The sequence below is a fragment of the Protopterus annectens genome, chromosome 5.part0 (assembly GCF_019279795.1).
Source record: "Protopterus annectens isolate FY-2018-M chromosome 5.part0, PAN1.0, whole genome shotgun sequence".
Lineage (NCBI taxonomy): Eukaryota > Metazoa > Chordata > Ceratodontiformes > Protopteridae > Protopterus > Protopterus annectens.
The window spans coordinates 721,683,084-721,697,545 of NC_056735.1; the positions used below are offsets into that span (position 1 = coordinate 721,683,084).

General features: G+C 41.3%; 1 protein-coding gene across 6 annotated transcripts in view; it reads left to right on the forward strand.

Annotated features, from left to right (window-relative positions):
* TBL1X (transducin beta like 1 X-linked) overlaps positions 1 to 14,462 on the forward strand; it is a 2,018,721-nt gene that overhangs the window by 1,983,945 nt on the left and 20,314 nt on the right. For all 6 annotated transcript variants that reach the window (XM_044072565.1, XM_044072563.1, XM_044072566.1 and 3 more), the window contains one exon: positions 12,958 to 13,059. In XM_044072565.1, coding sequence (XP_043928500.1) covers positions 12,958 to 13,059 — 102 coding nt within the window. The remainder of the gene's footprint in view (positions 1 to 12,957; positions 13,060 to 14,462) is intronic.

Consider the following 14,462-nt stretch of genomic DNA (forward strand, 5'->3'; position numbering starts at 1 on the left):
ATGGAGACTTTAGATGTTCAATCATTGTATACTTGTATCCCACATGAGGGGGAATTAGGGCTATACAATATTGGATGACAAAATCCAGTTTAATCAGGGAGGAAGAAAGTGAATTTTTGATACAATTGCTCAAACTGGTGTTAGAGCATAACGCTTTCTTGTTCCAAAACCAATGGTATCTGCAGGTAAAGGGAACAGCAATGGGGGGCTACCTTTGCCCCAGTTTATGCAGACCTTTTTATGGGATACCTTGAGGTTCAATACATCTACACTGCTCCACCATGTTTTAAAAGCAAACTCATTATGTGGCAAAGATACCTGGATGATTGTTGGGTTGTATGGGGGGGGGGGATTTAACTGTTTGGCATTCCTTTGTGGCATTCCTTAACCTTAATGAATATGGTATCAGATTTATTGGGGGTATCAACCCCCAAGAAGGTCGATTTCTTGGATGTTAAGGTCAGAAAGACAGGAGATGGTACTTTGGCCACTGACCTTTATAGAAAAACATTTTCCAAGAATGCTTTTCTACATGCCAGCAGTTGTCACCCCCGCCGTACAATCCAAAACATACCAGGGTCACAATTTCAAAGGGTTAGGAGAATTTGCTCCAGTGAATTGGTATTTGAAGCACAGGCTTCATATTTAAAAACTAGATTCATTAATAGAGGTTATAACAAAACCAGGGTACAAGCAGCCCACAGGCTATCTAAAAGTGGTGAGAGAACACAGATGTTCTTCATTCCACATTGCTGCAGTCCTAACTATTGGGTAGTCCGCTGTCCAGTCGGCCCGAATACCAAAGTATATGGCTGACGTCGGTCAGGGCGCATTAGACTGACGTCAGTACGTCAGGGTACTAATGCGCATGACCGACGTCATATCCTCAGTCTTTTTTGCCGCATGGTCCGATGCAGAAGCAATTTTGCGAGTGCAGGTTGGCGTTCTGAAAGTTTCTGAAGTCAGAGTTTCAGACCGAATCAAAGTTGGCTAAGTACCCGTTGGAATATTTTGGTTTTTCTTGCCTCAGTATTTAACCGGATGTCAGAAAAAGTGAATAACTGTATTTCTTGTGGGAAACAGATACCTCATAGGGATTACCATACTTTGTGTATACCTTGTTTAGGGCCTGAGCACGACGTTGTTGGATGCCGCTCTTGTGCTAGATTTAACAAACGCACTATTAAGAGAAGGTTAGACTGTGCCAGGTTAGTTTTTGGGAAGCGTTGTAATTATAAAATGCCGTCGGATGCTCCGGCCCTTCGGCCAAAAAGCGCAAGGACAAAGCAGCAAAGCCTAGAGTGGAAGAACCGACAGTCCCAGACGTCAGTTCTTTAGAAGGCTCAGTGGAGCCGGAGGTTCTGCCAGGAGTTTCTTTGGAGTCTCAGGGAGAGACTTTATTGTTACAGGATGTATCCTCGCAGGAAGTAGGCCAGGCTGAGGAGGCTTCTCAGGTGGCTGTTCTTCCCTCTCTTCCTAAGGTGGTTAGAGCCTCCCCTTCTGTTTCCAAGGCTTCTTTGAGAGGCAGGCCAAGTTTAGCTTCTGTGGGGGTTTCTCCTAGTGCTTCAGGGTCTTTGCCTAAGAAACATATGCTTAAAATGGCAGAGGATTTGATTACTATGATTAGAGGTTCTATGCCCCCTCCTGATAAGAGGCCTAGGGTGGAACCTGAGTTTGAGAGTTTTGAGCAATGTTCGGAGGCTTCTGAGTCTTCGGCTGAAGACTTGCAAGAGTATCCTCCTTATTCTGATTCTGATGTGGATGATTCTACTCCTTCAGCTTCTCCTCCTGAGGATTTTTCATTTTCAGAGACTCTGCATTCCATGAGGGAGCATTTTAAATGGGAAGGTCAAGATTTCTCTGATTCCAGGAAGAGGCTTAGGGAATTCTTGTTTTTACCCCAGCATAGGCCTTTAGCTATACCTCCTGTTCTGAATGTGGTGGAAGATGTTTTTGCAGAGGCTTCCCTGAATCCTGATTCTTTGCCTCCTGCCCCAGTTAAACCGGATAGGTACTACAGGGTGCCTGAAGCTCATAAGTATCTTTTTAAGAGTCCTAGGGCAGACCCGGAAACTGTCTCTCAGGGGCCTAAAGGTGTGAAGGCCTCTGTGGTTAAAAATCCTGTCCCTCCTGATAAAGAGGCAAGGGCTTTGGATAGATGGGGAAAGAAAGTGTATACTTCTTCCACTTTAGCCATGAGGGCGTTGAATTGTCAGTTTCACATGTTAAAATATCAGAATTATCTCCTTTCACAATTGAAATCTAAGGTGGATGCTCTGGCGGAAGGTATTGAGTGTAAAGAGTTGCAGGACTTAGTTCATGTGTCTGAACAGGTGGGTAAACATTCCTTGCAGTGTGGTTTTGATGCTGTGCAGGCCTCCTCGAGGGTGGCTGCCACTGGTTCTGTTCTGCGTGAGGCACGCCTGGTTGAGAGATCAGAATTTAGCTGAGCATGTTAAAACAAGGATTTTGGATGCTCCTTTACAGTCTGATGTGTTGTTTGGTTCACCTGTGGAAGCAGTTTTAAAGAAAATGGAGGACAAGGCTAAGTCTATGCAAACTGTTAAGGATTTTTTGCAGGTGCAGCCTCCAGTTTAGTAGAAATTGGCCTACTAAGGGATGGACTTATCCTGCTTATGATTCCCAGTCTAGGGGTAGGTCTAGACGTGGTAGGGGCAGAGCTCAAGGTTCTTTTAGGCCTAGGACAGGGAGTTCCCCTGCTCAGACTTCTGGGGAGGGCAGGGGTCAGTCCTTTCGTAAGCAGACCCAATGACTTGCCTTTTCAGCTGCCAGTTCATTCTCGCCTGGCAGCACCTTTGGGAGGAAGGCTGTCTCTTTTCAAAGAAAATTGGGATTTAATTACCCAAGACAGATGGGTTCTGGATATCATTCACCACGGTTACAGGTTTTATTTCCATACCTTGCCTCCTTTCAAAGGCATGCCGGACATTCCTCCTCTACAAAGAGCAGAGGCTCACAAGCAAATTTCTCTGTTGCTCCAAATAAGGGCCATTCAGCCAGTTCCTGTGCCAGAAAGGGGCCTAGGATTTTATTCTCGCCTGTTCCTAGTACCGAAGAAGGGGAACACGTGGAGACCAATTTTGGATTTATCTATCCTCAACACTTATCTGGACATTCCCAAGTTCAAAATGTTGACGTTACAACAGCTTTTACCTCTGCTGGGCAAAGATCACTGGATGGTAACTTTAGATCTCAAGGAAGCTTACCTTCATGTGCCTATAAGATTAAGTTGCAGGAAGTATCTGCGTTTCGAGCTGGAAATTCTCATTATCAGTTCTCTGCATTGCCCTTTGGCTTATCTACTGCCCAGAGTATTCACAAAGGTTCTGGCTCCAGTGATAGCTTACTTCAGGCTAAAAGGAATTCAAATCTATCCTTACTTGGACGACTGCCTGATTCTGGCTCAAGAAAAGGAAGACCTTCTACAGCATTTGGAATATGTCATAGCAGTGCTAAGATGCCTAGGGTATTCTGTGAACGAAATAAAGTCCAGTCTAGTACCCTCTCAAGACATGTGCTTTCTGGGTGTGAGACTGAATACAGCAGCCCAGATGGCCTTTTTAACCCCGGACAAACAAAAGAATCTTTCCAGTTACTTCCATCAACTATCTCTTCAGTCCGGGCTGACTGCAAGGACAGTCCTTCAAGCCTTAGGGTTCATGGCATCTTGTATTCTGGTGCTTCCCAATGCCAAACTGCATATGAGGAAGCTGCAATGGTATCTCAAAAATGTGTGGACACAGCACTGCCAGGATTTGGATACTGTCATTCAAATAATACCTTGCATTCAAAAGGAATTTTTGTGGTGGGCTCAGGAATGTCACCTAAACAAGGGACTCTCTGTGACCCGGCCAGAGGTGAGTCAGATTCTAACGACAGATGCCTCAGACATTGCTTGGGGAGCTCATCTAAATGGAAAGTGGATACAAGACAAGTGGCCTGCCAGACTACAGCATCTACATATCAACATGAAAGAGATGTTAGCAGTCCAGTTTGCATTAATGGCTTTCAAGGAGTTACTTCTTCCAGGGCAGGTGTTGATTCTAACAGACAACACAACTGTCATGTGGTACATCAACAAACAAGGGGAACACATTCTTACCCATTGTGCAGGCAAGCGATGATTTTATGGGAGACTGCGCTCAGCTTGCAACTAACTCTTCAGGCAAGGTTTCTGCCGGGAGCACAGAACTCCTTAGCAGATGTGTTAAGCAGGCAAATCATGGATCCCCACGAGTGGAAACTGGATCTTCATGTATTTCAAAATTGACAGTGTCATGGGGAACTCCAGACATAGATCTGTTCGCTTCTCCACTAAACCACCAGCTGCCAAAGTTTTGCACAAAGAGGTTTCATCACACAGCTTGGAAAGTGGATGCTCTTTCTTTCAGTTGGAAAAATCTTCATGTGTATGCTTTTCCACCTCTGCCTCTTCTCCCAAAGGTGCTTCTAAAGGTCAGACAAGACAAGCCAAGGATGATTTTAATAGCTCCAGATTGGCCTCGCAGCACTGGTACCCATTACTGAGGAGTCTGGTAAGGAAGCCTCCATGGCCTTTACCCTTGATTCCACACCTGTTGTCTCAGAGGGACGGTCACCTGCTCAATGTCAAGCTTCACTCTCTTCATCTAACAGCCTGGCATATTCTGTTTTGAAAGACAGCAGGTCTCAACTTCCTCAACAAGTTTTAAATGTGATTATGGAAGCCAGAAGACCTAGTACAAGGAAAGTGTACGCAGAAAAATGGAAGAGATTTTTATTTTGGAGTGCAGCAAACAATTTGGAGATTTCTGAGCCAAATTTGAGTGTGGCTCTTCAATATCTTACTGAGTTATTGGACAAAGGTTTGTCTTTCTCTTCCATCAAGATTCATGCTGCAGCAATTTCAGCTCACTATGATTGTGACCCACCATTGTTTTCGCATCCTTTGTTCAAGCAATTTCTTAGAGGGGCAAAGAATATAAGACCCCCACGTAGAGCTCCTACTCCTGCTTGGGACCTCAATTTTGTGTTGGAGAAACTCACTCTACAACCTTTTGAGCCTGCAGCTACTGCTGAATTGAAATATTTGTCATGGAAGACTGCTTTTTTGTTAGCCATTACATCTGCAAGAAGGGTGTCTGAATTGCAGGCCCTTATGGCGGTTGAGCCTTTCCTGATTTTTCATAAGGATAGGGTATCTTTACGTACTAATCCTTCCTTTATGCCTAAAGTGGTTTCTAGTGTGGCTTTAAACCAAACTATTCATTTGCCTACCTTTTATGCAGATCCCCAAAATAAAGGGGAAAAGATTTTGCACACTTTAGATGTACACAGGCAATTGCGTTATTATTTGAGCAGGACTAAGGATTTTAGGCAGTCTCAGCAGTTGTTTGTTTCTTTTGCTTTGAGTTCGCAGGGCAAGCCTGTGTCAAAACAAACTATTTCTAGGTGGATTGGGTTTTGCATTGCATTTTGTTATTCCCATCATGGCAAGGAGATTCCAGCTGGGATTAGGCCTCATTCCACTAGGGCTACTGCCACTTCAACAGCATTTCTAAGGGGTGGCAACTAAGGATATTTTGGAGGCAGCTACTTGGAGTTCAGTGCATACTTTCTCTAAGCATTATCACCTTCCTCTCTACTCTAAGTCTAGGGCTGGTTTTGCCACTGCTATTTTGCAAGGCATGTTGTCAGTTCCTGCTTCCTTATGATTTGCCAGCCTCCCTTACCTCTGCTTTGGGATTCTACCCAATAGTTAGGACTGCAGCAATGTGGAATGAAGAACATAGTACAGTTTTGTACCTACCATAAATGTAGATGTTCGAGGATCCACATTGCTGCAGTCCAATTTACCCTCCCTCCTTCCCCTCTGTGTTTAGGGGTGGTTGTGTAGGTGAGGTTATATTCTGGTAATTTTGTCTATATTGTACATATTTTTGGTGCAGGTATGTTTGGAGTTTTTGGTTTTGGCCTTATCTTTTCAGGGTCTTCTGACATCTGGGGCAAGAAAAGACTGAGGATATGACGTCGGTCATGCGCATTAGTACCCTGACGTACTGACGTCAGTCTAATGCGCCCTGACCGACGTCAGCCATATACTTTGGTATTCGGGCCGACTGGACAGCGGACTACCCAATAGTTAGGACTGCAGCAATGTGGATCCTCGAACATCTACATTTATGGTAGGTACAAAACTGTACTTTACTGTTGGATAGAGAACTGAATGCCAGGTCACAAGAAGTTAAAGTGAGATTTATCACTACTTATGGCACTAACACTTTTCACATTAAGGACATTATTTCTAAACATTGGCATGTTTTACATTCAGATTCTTTTTTCACACAAATAGTTGAAGATCATTGTAGCTTTGGATACAGAAAGGGTAAATCATTGGGGCAACATTTTTCAGCCTTTAAGAAGGGCAGAAAATTGGATTCTAAATCAAAAGTAAGTATAGTGGGCAGCACTTACTGTGTTTTTGTAAATATTGTAAACTGATGGCTAAAACTAAGTCTTTTACATCAGTGAATACCAAGAGAGTATTTGATATTAAACATCTGATAAAATGCACCAGCACGTGGGTCATTTACATGGCTGTATGTCACTGCAGGGCATTTTATGTAGGTCAGACCTCTTGTACATTAAAACAGAGAATAGCCCTTCATATCAGTGATATAAAGTGTCAGCGGGTTCGAAGTGCTTTATACAAACCATAAGGCTGTTCATACCACAGCCCATTTTGTATTTGTAGGCCTGGATATGGTAATCATGCAAGATGATATTTCACTTAAACATAAAATATTGAGTGATAAGGAACGTCGCTGGATTGTTAATCTGGGGGCTCTTTTTAGACCAGGTTTAAATGACCAGTGGTAGATTTAAGAACAGTAAGAAATGGGGATAAGATTTCAGGTTTATAGGTTAGGTGTTTGGATTTTCATACACATTCTTTAGTTTAACTTGGTGTTTTTACATCAATACTTGGGTACAAATTATGTTACTAGACACATATCTTGTTGGATATATTGATTAAAGGGGTTCTACAGTATAGTGATATAATAGAGAGTGTGGGTAGTCCTGAATTGACTTAACACACTAACAACAAAATAAAACATGTAATGCTTTAGCAGCACTTGGTGTAATATCCAGAGTATACACATATGTGTGTATATATATATATATATATATATATATATATATATGTATGTATTTATGTATGTATTTTTTAACATTCTATTATGGATTCTGTTGTATAACCATAAAAAATAGGGTGAAAGTGTATATTTGTATACATATTTCCACACGTGAGATCATATACATATATATATTTATATTTATATGTGTATGAATAAGTACATATTTTCTTGTATAAAAGTTGGGAATATTTATTTCTGGATAGACAGTGAAATGTGCTGATATTTTGTATTTAGGTTTGTGTATTTTAGTGTATATAGCCCTTGTAGGTTTGGTTTTCTCATGGTATTTTGTATCAAGTCTAATTTCAACAGTAGGATCAGGTTTGGGGGAGTGTTTATATAATTTTTTTACATGTATATTTATATATATTTATTCATATGTTCATGTAATTATTGTAAAAATTGGGGGAATGGTGTTCAACATTGTGTGTCTGCACCTTTAAATATCTGCTGCTTGTTGGTGTATGTTTTTGTATTTAAATCCGGGTTTCTGCCTTTTCAATCACACACTGATGACGCTTTAGGCGAAACCGGTCACCGGTCTGTGTTAACCGATGCAAGCTGTGCTTGAATAAAACTTCTCTTTGCAGCGGCTGTTCTTTTTGAGTTTTTTATTGAGTGCTGGAGAATTGTTGGGCATTTATAAATAAATAAATATATATATATATATATATATATATATATATATATATATATATACACACACACATATACATTTTATATATATATATATATATATATATATATATAGACACACACACATATACATTATATATATATATATATATATATATATATATGTATATGTGTGTGTGTGTGTCTATAAATATATATATATATATATATATGTATAGAGAGAGAGAGATATATATCTACACTAACTTGGAGATCAGCATACCTTGGAGAAAATGGAATGTTATGAGAAATAGCCATTTTCCTGATAATATCCCAGCATGCTTCCTAAATAGCTTGAAACATGATCTGTCAGGTCCACTAGACTCTCTACTCAACTACAGCCTCCAGACAGGCTTCATCCCTAAGGAATGGAGGACTGCAATGGTCATCCCTCTACTTAAAGGTGGGCTATCAGCAGACCCAGGGAACTACAGACCCATAATTTTGACTAGAATTATATGCAAGGCCATAGAAAGAATTATCATGGACCTGATAAATACATAGGAAATCTTCAAATACTGGACCTATCCCCAGGTTGGTTTCATCAAGGGCAGATTATGCCTACTAAACTTGGTAGACTACTTCGAGAAGGTCACTACAGCCATTGACAAGGGCAAAATGGTACATACTGTCTACTTTGACCTGGCAAAGGCATTTGACACAATACCTCACTCGGGTATTCTAGATAAACTCACAAATTTAGACAAAAATTCCTATGTCCGCCGATTGATAGCCAAATAGCTCATAGATAAGAAGCATGAACTTAGAGTGGGGGTGTACACCTCCTGCTGGGACCTCTTATGTTTGGCATATACATCTCTGAAGTCAAGGCAAATTTAGAGGGCCTTTGGCTGACCAAATTTGCAGACTGCAAGCTGGGTGCAATCGGTGAATCCCTGAAGATGTAGATGTCCTACAAGAGGGTCTGATACAGACAAATACCTGGTGCCAGAACCATGCCAAAAACTCATTGTAAAAAAATACATACTTATTATCTTTGGGAAGACAACACCCCCCCCCCCTGCAAATTACAACATTGGTAATACTCCTCTAAGAGTAGACCCAGTGTTAAGAGACTTGAGAGCTCTGGTTGACAGTAACCTGAGCTTTGATCACCATGTGTCCATGGTAGTGATCAAATCCTTCTACGTGGTGCAAATTATAAGTAAGGGCATGGCATCCAGATCTAAAGAGATCATAGTCCCACTATACTCAGCCCTCATTAGACCAGTAATTGAGTACAGTACACCCTTTGGCATGTATCTGACAAGGCATTTGGAACAGTTGGAGCAGCCACAGAGGTTTCTCACTAAAAGAATACAGGGTTGTAAATAATATGTCCTATGTGTTCTACCTGAAATCTTTGACCCTGTACTCTGTCTCCTACAGACTACTGAGGTGTGATCTATGTCAACCTACAAGGAAAGCATTGTTTGATCTAGTCTTAATGGATCTGTTACACATTCACAAAATAAATCGCACTAGAGTTACCCAATCTAAGGATCTAAACCTTGTCTGTAACATAAACGGAACATGTTGGAGAGACCAGTATGTACTTCCCATCTGTGTGAAACAGTTGTTCCCTAAGCCTATTCAAATGCAGTTTGGACCAATGGATGGGGAATGGCAAATTTACCTCTGGCTTGTCGCTGTGCACTCCTGGTTATTTCATCCTTCAGAAGAGATGTTAAACCAAGGTCCTATCTACTTGGGTTTGTGGTAGCTGAAGTGAATGTAAACAATCTTGAGACACTTATCACAAAGAGTAGGGGAAGTTTCCCAATGCCCTGACCAAAATTTCCTCTAATAGTTGAAATACCACCTTGGGTATTTCCTTAAAAAGAGACCACTAGCCTAGTGGGACTGCCTGGTCAGCAAAGGATAGATAGGTAGATATATAAGTAAATAGTTAATTGTTAGTCCTGGGTCCTTTCCTTTGTTGGATCCTGTAATTGAGGGATGACATTTCTCCTTCAAGAGGCATTTATTATTACAGTCCTTTTAAAAGGATGCTTTAAATCATGATTATCTGAGTAGTTATAGACTTGTATTAACTCTGTTATTTGTTGGCAAGGTTTATTTTTTTAATGGTCTGCAGGACTGGCCCAATAGCTCCCTTTCCTGCACATAACTGACCCATTCATTTCTTTCTTAGGTTGAGAGCCTTCCAGTCCATTTGTTCCTCGAAAAGTTTGGAGTCTGGTTTTAGGGAGAAGGCCCCTCTGTAGGTCCTACAGATAGTCCTATTCTGACACTCTCATTAGCCTGCAAACTCTGCTTTAGCTGACTCATGAGTGTACGCTCACCTTTTTGTATGTGCATCCTTCCAACCAAGTTTCACACCACTTACAGCTTGGGCATATATTAGGCTTTTTATGCTCCACCAATACACCTGCATTTCTGCAGTTGTCACCAGTGCAGCGAGCCAAGCCCACCTTCCTCCCCCAAATAAAGTAGATGAGCTGGTGTCTGACCGTCACTACCATCCACCCTCTCCCAATCCCTCTAGCCTCCATGCTACTAGTCGAACATTGGGCCACAACACAGGGCCACCAGCCTTGTTGGCAAGTTTCCTGAGAAAGTGATTTACGTGAAATTTCATTCTTAGAGAAACAGCAACATCTACTGTCCATCCATCAGCATTTGACACCTTTGGTCACAGCATCCTGTTGAACCATATTGGCTATTACTGTGGCATCACAGGGGTCATCTGGAATTGGTATGCCTTTTACCTCACTAGATAGTCTGATTGTGTAATGTTAAGAGTCTATTCTATCAAAAACCCCGTGTAGTTTCTCAAGGTTCATTTTTGTGTCCAGTTCATTGTTGTTTTCACTCTGCATATACTTCCTTTAGTAGATGTTAATGGGAATGATCTGCAGTACCATTACTGTGCTGTCAGCATGCAGCTGTGCCTCTGGTTTCTCCAGGAGTCTACATTAGCCCTTATCAAATTATCTGAGAGTATCCAATTCATTTACAATTGGATGACCAAAAACTGGTTGAAACTGATCAAGGCCAAGATTGTAGCTGTGGTCATTCACACCTTTTTATAAGCTTCATCTGCTGCAGTTTTGACTCCTAGTATAATCTGCAGTGGGGACAAAATATGGCATTTTCTGTTGGAGGTTTCTTATTTAGGGTGATTATTGACAGTAGGTTGACTCTTAAGACCAGGTGTAAACTGTTATCAGGTCACCCTGTTTCCATCTTTGGAACATTGACTTTATTAAGCACCTTATTTCACCTGCAGATCCCCCTGTTGTGTTACATTGCTTGGCATCCTCCTCTCTGGACTACTGTAATTGGATGTGCCAGACATGAAACTCGATTACTTTGGAACTTTGGTGCCCCTTTGGTTTACCTCTGTCATACTGTTCTGGTTCTGCACAGCCCATCCTGGCAGAATTAAAGAGCATGTTACCCATAAAATTCTTGTTCTGTATTGCTTAGTCGTGTGTGTCATTTGTCTCCCCAACTCCAGGATGTCATTAGCCTGGTATTGCCCATCATAATCCCTTTGCTCAGGCAGCTCGAGGCTGATGGTGGTTCCAGTGGGGCAGTTAGAATATTCAGCTATTTATTTGTCTGTTTAACAAAGTCTGTACTACTAAAATCTGCTGTTAAGTTGGTTGAGGATGCCCCCAGTACTAGTGGTTTTATGTAGCCTTTAAAAAATTCTCTCTCTGTGTCTGTCCTAGCCTGTAAAGCTTAACTAGTCCTCTTGTTTCCTTTATCCTCCTTTCTGGCTTATAATTTATGAACAGCACTATTTTTGCCATTTATTTTTTTAACCTTATGTTTTGTAGTTATTCTGTTTTGTTACTTTTTACACACTGCCTAGTTATTGGATACTTTATTAAAAACTGAATTTGAATACCCATCTTTCGGGTCACCAAGCCTCTTGCCATAGAATGCGAAGTACCAGACTAGCTGCAGTGAACAGCAGAAGCTCCACACACACAATGTGGATATAATATTTATGAAGGAAGGAAGGCATAAGTTTAAAATAACTTGATAAGATATGGATATCAATGGTAGCATAAATTATGATTGCTCTAAGAAAGACTTTAGAAATAAGATAAAACTCCTGCATGTTATTGCCTATTGTTCATGCAAGAGGTTATCAAGTAACCCCGTAATATGATGTTTAGTATTTTTATTATTATTTTATTCATTTGATGACAATGTAAGCCCACTGGGAATCAGTACCTCTTTTTGAGGGTGACTGGGGAAATTGTCTAGATGTTCTATGTGTTTCACTGTTGCAGTCCTGACAGATGAGATTTCCTGCAGTGAAAGCCCTCAGCCAGCCCGACTACCAGAGAAACCTATTTCGCCTCCCAGGCTGGTGGATCCCTTAACCAACGTCAGTGAAAACAGGACACAGTAACAAAACAATGCAGTCTTCTCTGTGTGAAAGGGCCAGCCCGATACCTCTAATCCTTTCCTGGAGGGGACACCACATGCACAGGTTGCCAAGGGACTTGCTTCCCTGGGGAGGGTGGATCCACCCAATGAAGGGGTCAAATGAGGAAATTGCATCCACAGAGCTAAGTCCCAGTGCAAGACACAGTTTGGGCTAGAAGACAAGAGAATCAGGTGTTAAGGGGGAAGTTCCTAAACAGAAAAAATAAATGAATAAATGTGAGAAGCAATATAGCATGCTACTGTGTAGCAAATGTAACGCAAACAGCAGGGTGAGCTAAAATGGAAAAAAAATTGCAGGGTTTATGTTTTGCATTGTAACTTGCTTTCTTAATTTATAGTGTCTCGAAGTCGCATTTTACCCACTTAGGAATTCCTGACCTAGATGTTTCCTAAACTCATGGGCAGGTTCATAGGGACTATTCTGAAAGTCAGGTTCTTTTTAGTGAATGTGACAGTGTAATGTACATTTACTGAATGTGAGCTCCCTTTCTGGCAAGGTAAGTAGTATAGGAATTATTTGTGTGGATAAAAAGTGCCTTTTTTCAGGAGTTGTTATGAACATTAAGCCACAAACCAAAATAAACAGACAAGACAATCCACCTTATGTGAATATTAATTATCAACAACTTTTTTTTTTAATTTTCTTTTCTAGAGTGGGTCTCTTGTGCACAGTTACAGAGGAACTGGGGGAATCTTCGAAGTATGTTGGAATGCCAGAGGAGACAAAGTAGGAGCAAGTGCATCTGATGGCTCAGTAAGCACCTTTTAATTAGTGTGAAAGCATAGTGATTGTAATGGAGTAGCACTTTGTATTGTTTGCATTATTTTATGCATTTTTTGAACTATCGCTAACTTTTGGTATGCCAGATGTTCATAGGTAGGTACTAGGCTATTGGCCCTAGGGCCTATATAAATCTAGCCGAAAAGGTACCCTGGCTTTCACCACCCAAGAAAATTATTTTCCTGTGCCCCTGTTGAGCAGAGCCACAGAGGTGATCCTGGGGTGAACTTCCTATTTCTCATCTAATCATCAAGATTTTTCTTGAAGAGTGCTAATGAGTAACTTTGTTTGATATAGATAGGTAGTTTGTTCCAGAGTATGGGAAGTCTCTGGGACAGGAATCTATCCCTCCATGTTCTGTTTATTGTAGTGACAAGGTTTAGGTCCCTAGAGCGTGTAGCTTGGAGAGATTGGGATTTCTTTAAGTTGAGCATGTCCAAGTTGGAATTTCTTTAAGTTGAGCATGTCCAACAGCTCTGGGTTTGACATAGCTTTGAATGTTAGGCAGAGATCACCTCTGAGTAGGCGATATGCAACAGAGTAAAGCTGGGTTTTTTTTTAGATAGTCTGCATAGGGCATCTGTTTGAGGCCGGTAATCCTCTTTGTGAGATATTTATGTAGCCTTTCCAGTTGTTGTAGATGTCTTGTGAGGTACATACCAAAAGGGCCGTTGTACTCTATAATGGGTCTAATGAGTGATGAGTAGAGGGGAACAATGACCTCTTTTTTCCTGGATGAGAAACCTTTTGTGATGAGGTGTGCCACATAGAAGGATTTCCTGATTATTGTGGCGATGTGATTATCAAAGGAGAGACTACTGTCCACCTGTGTCCCAAGGTCTCCTATCACACTTTCAGTGTTAAGTAGGCTACCACCTATGTGGTAGCTCATGGGTACAGAGTTTTTACCAAAGGGGATGACAGTGCACTTTTTGGTATTGAGCTTGAGGCCATGGCTTTGACACCAGGCATCTGTCTCCGTGCGGCCCTTTTGTAGGATGTCCACGTGTCCAGATGTGGTTCTCATGTAAGGTATTTTCCTCTCTATGGTGTTCCTAACAAGTAATTATTTTCTAATGAGCCATTTGTTTCAGATTCTTGATCTGTCCTGACATTTACCTGTGCTATTGCATGACAACACTTTGAAAGATTATTATTGCTTCAGTCTTCTGACCCAGATGCCACAGGCCAAAAGCTTGGAGAAAGACGGCCAGTACTATAAAGTCAAGAAAGGAGAATTCCTTCTCTGATCAAACCAAAGGCAAAACAGGTGTGTGTTTGTAATATAGAAGAAAGACCTGGCAACCTACTTCTGTTCACCCCACCTTTGTCTTGAAAACTCCACAGATGGTGGCTGTCTGCTGGTCACTATAGGA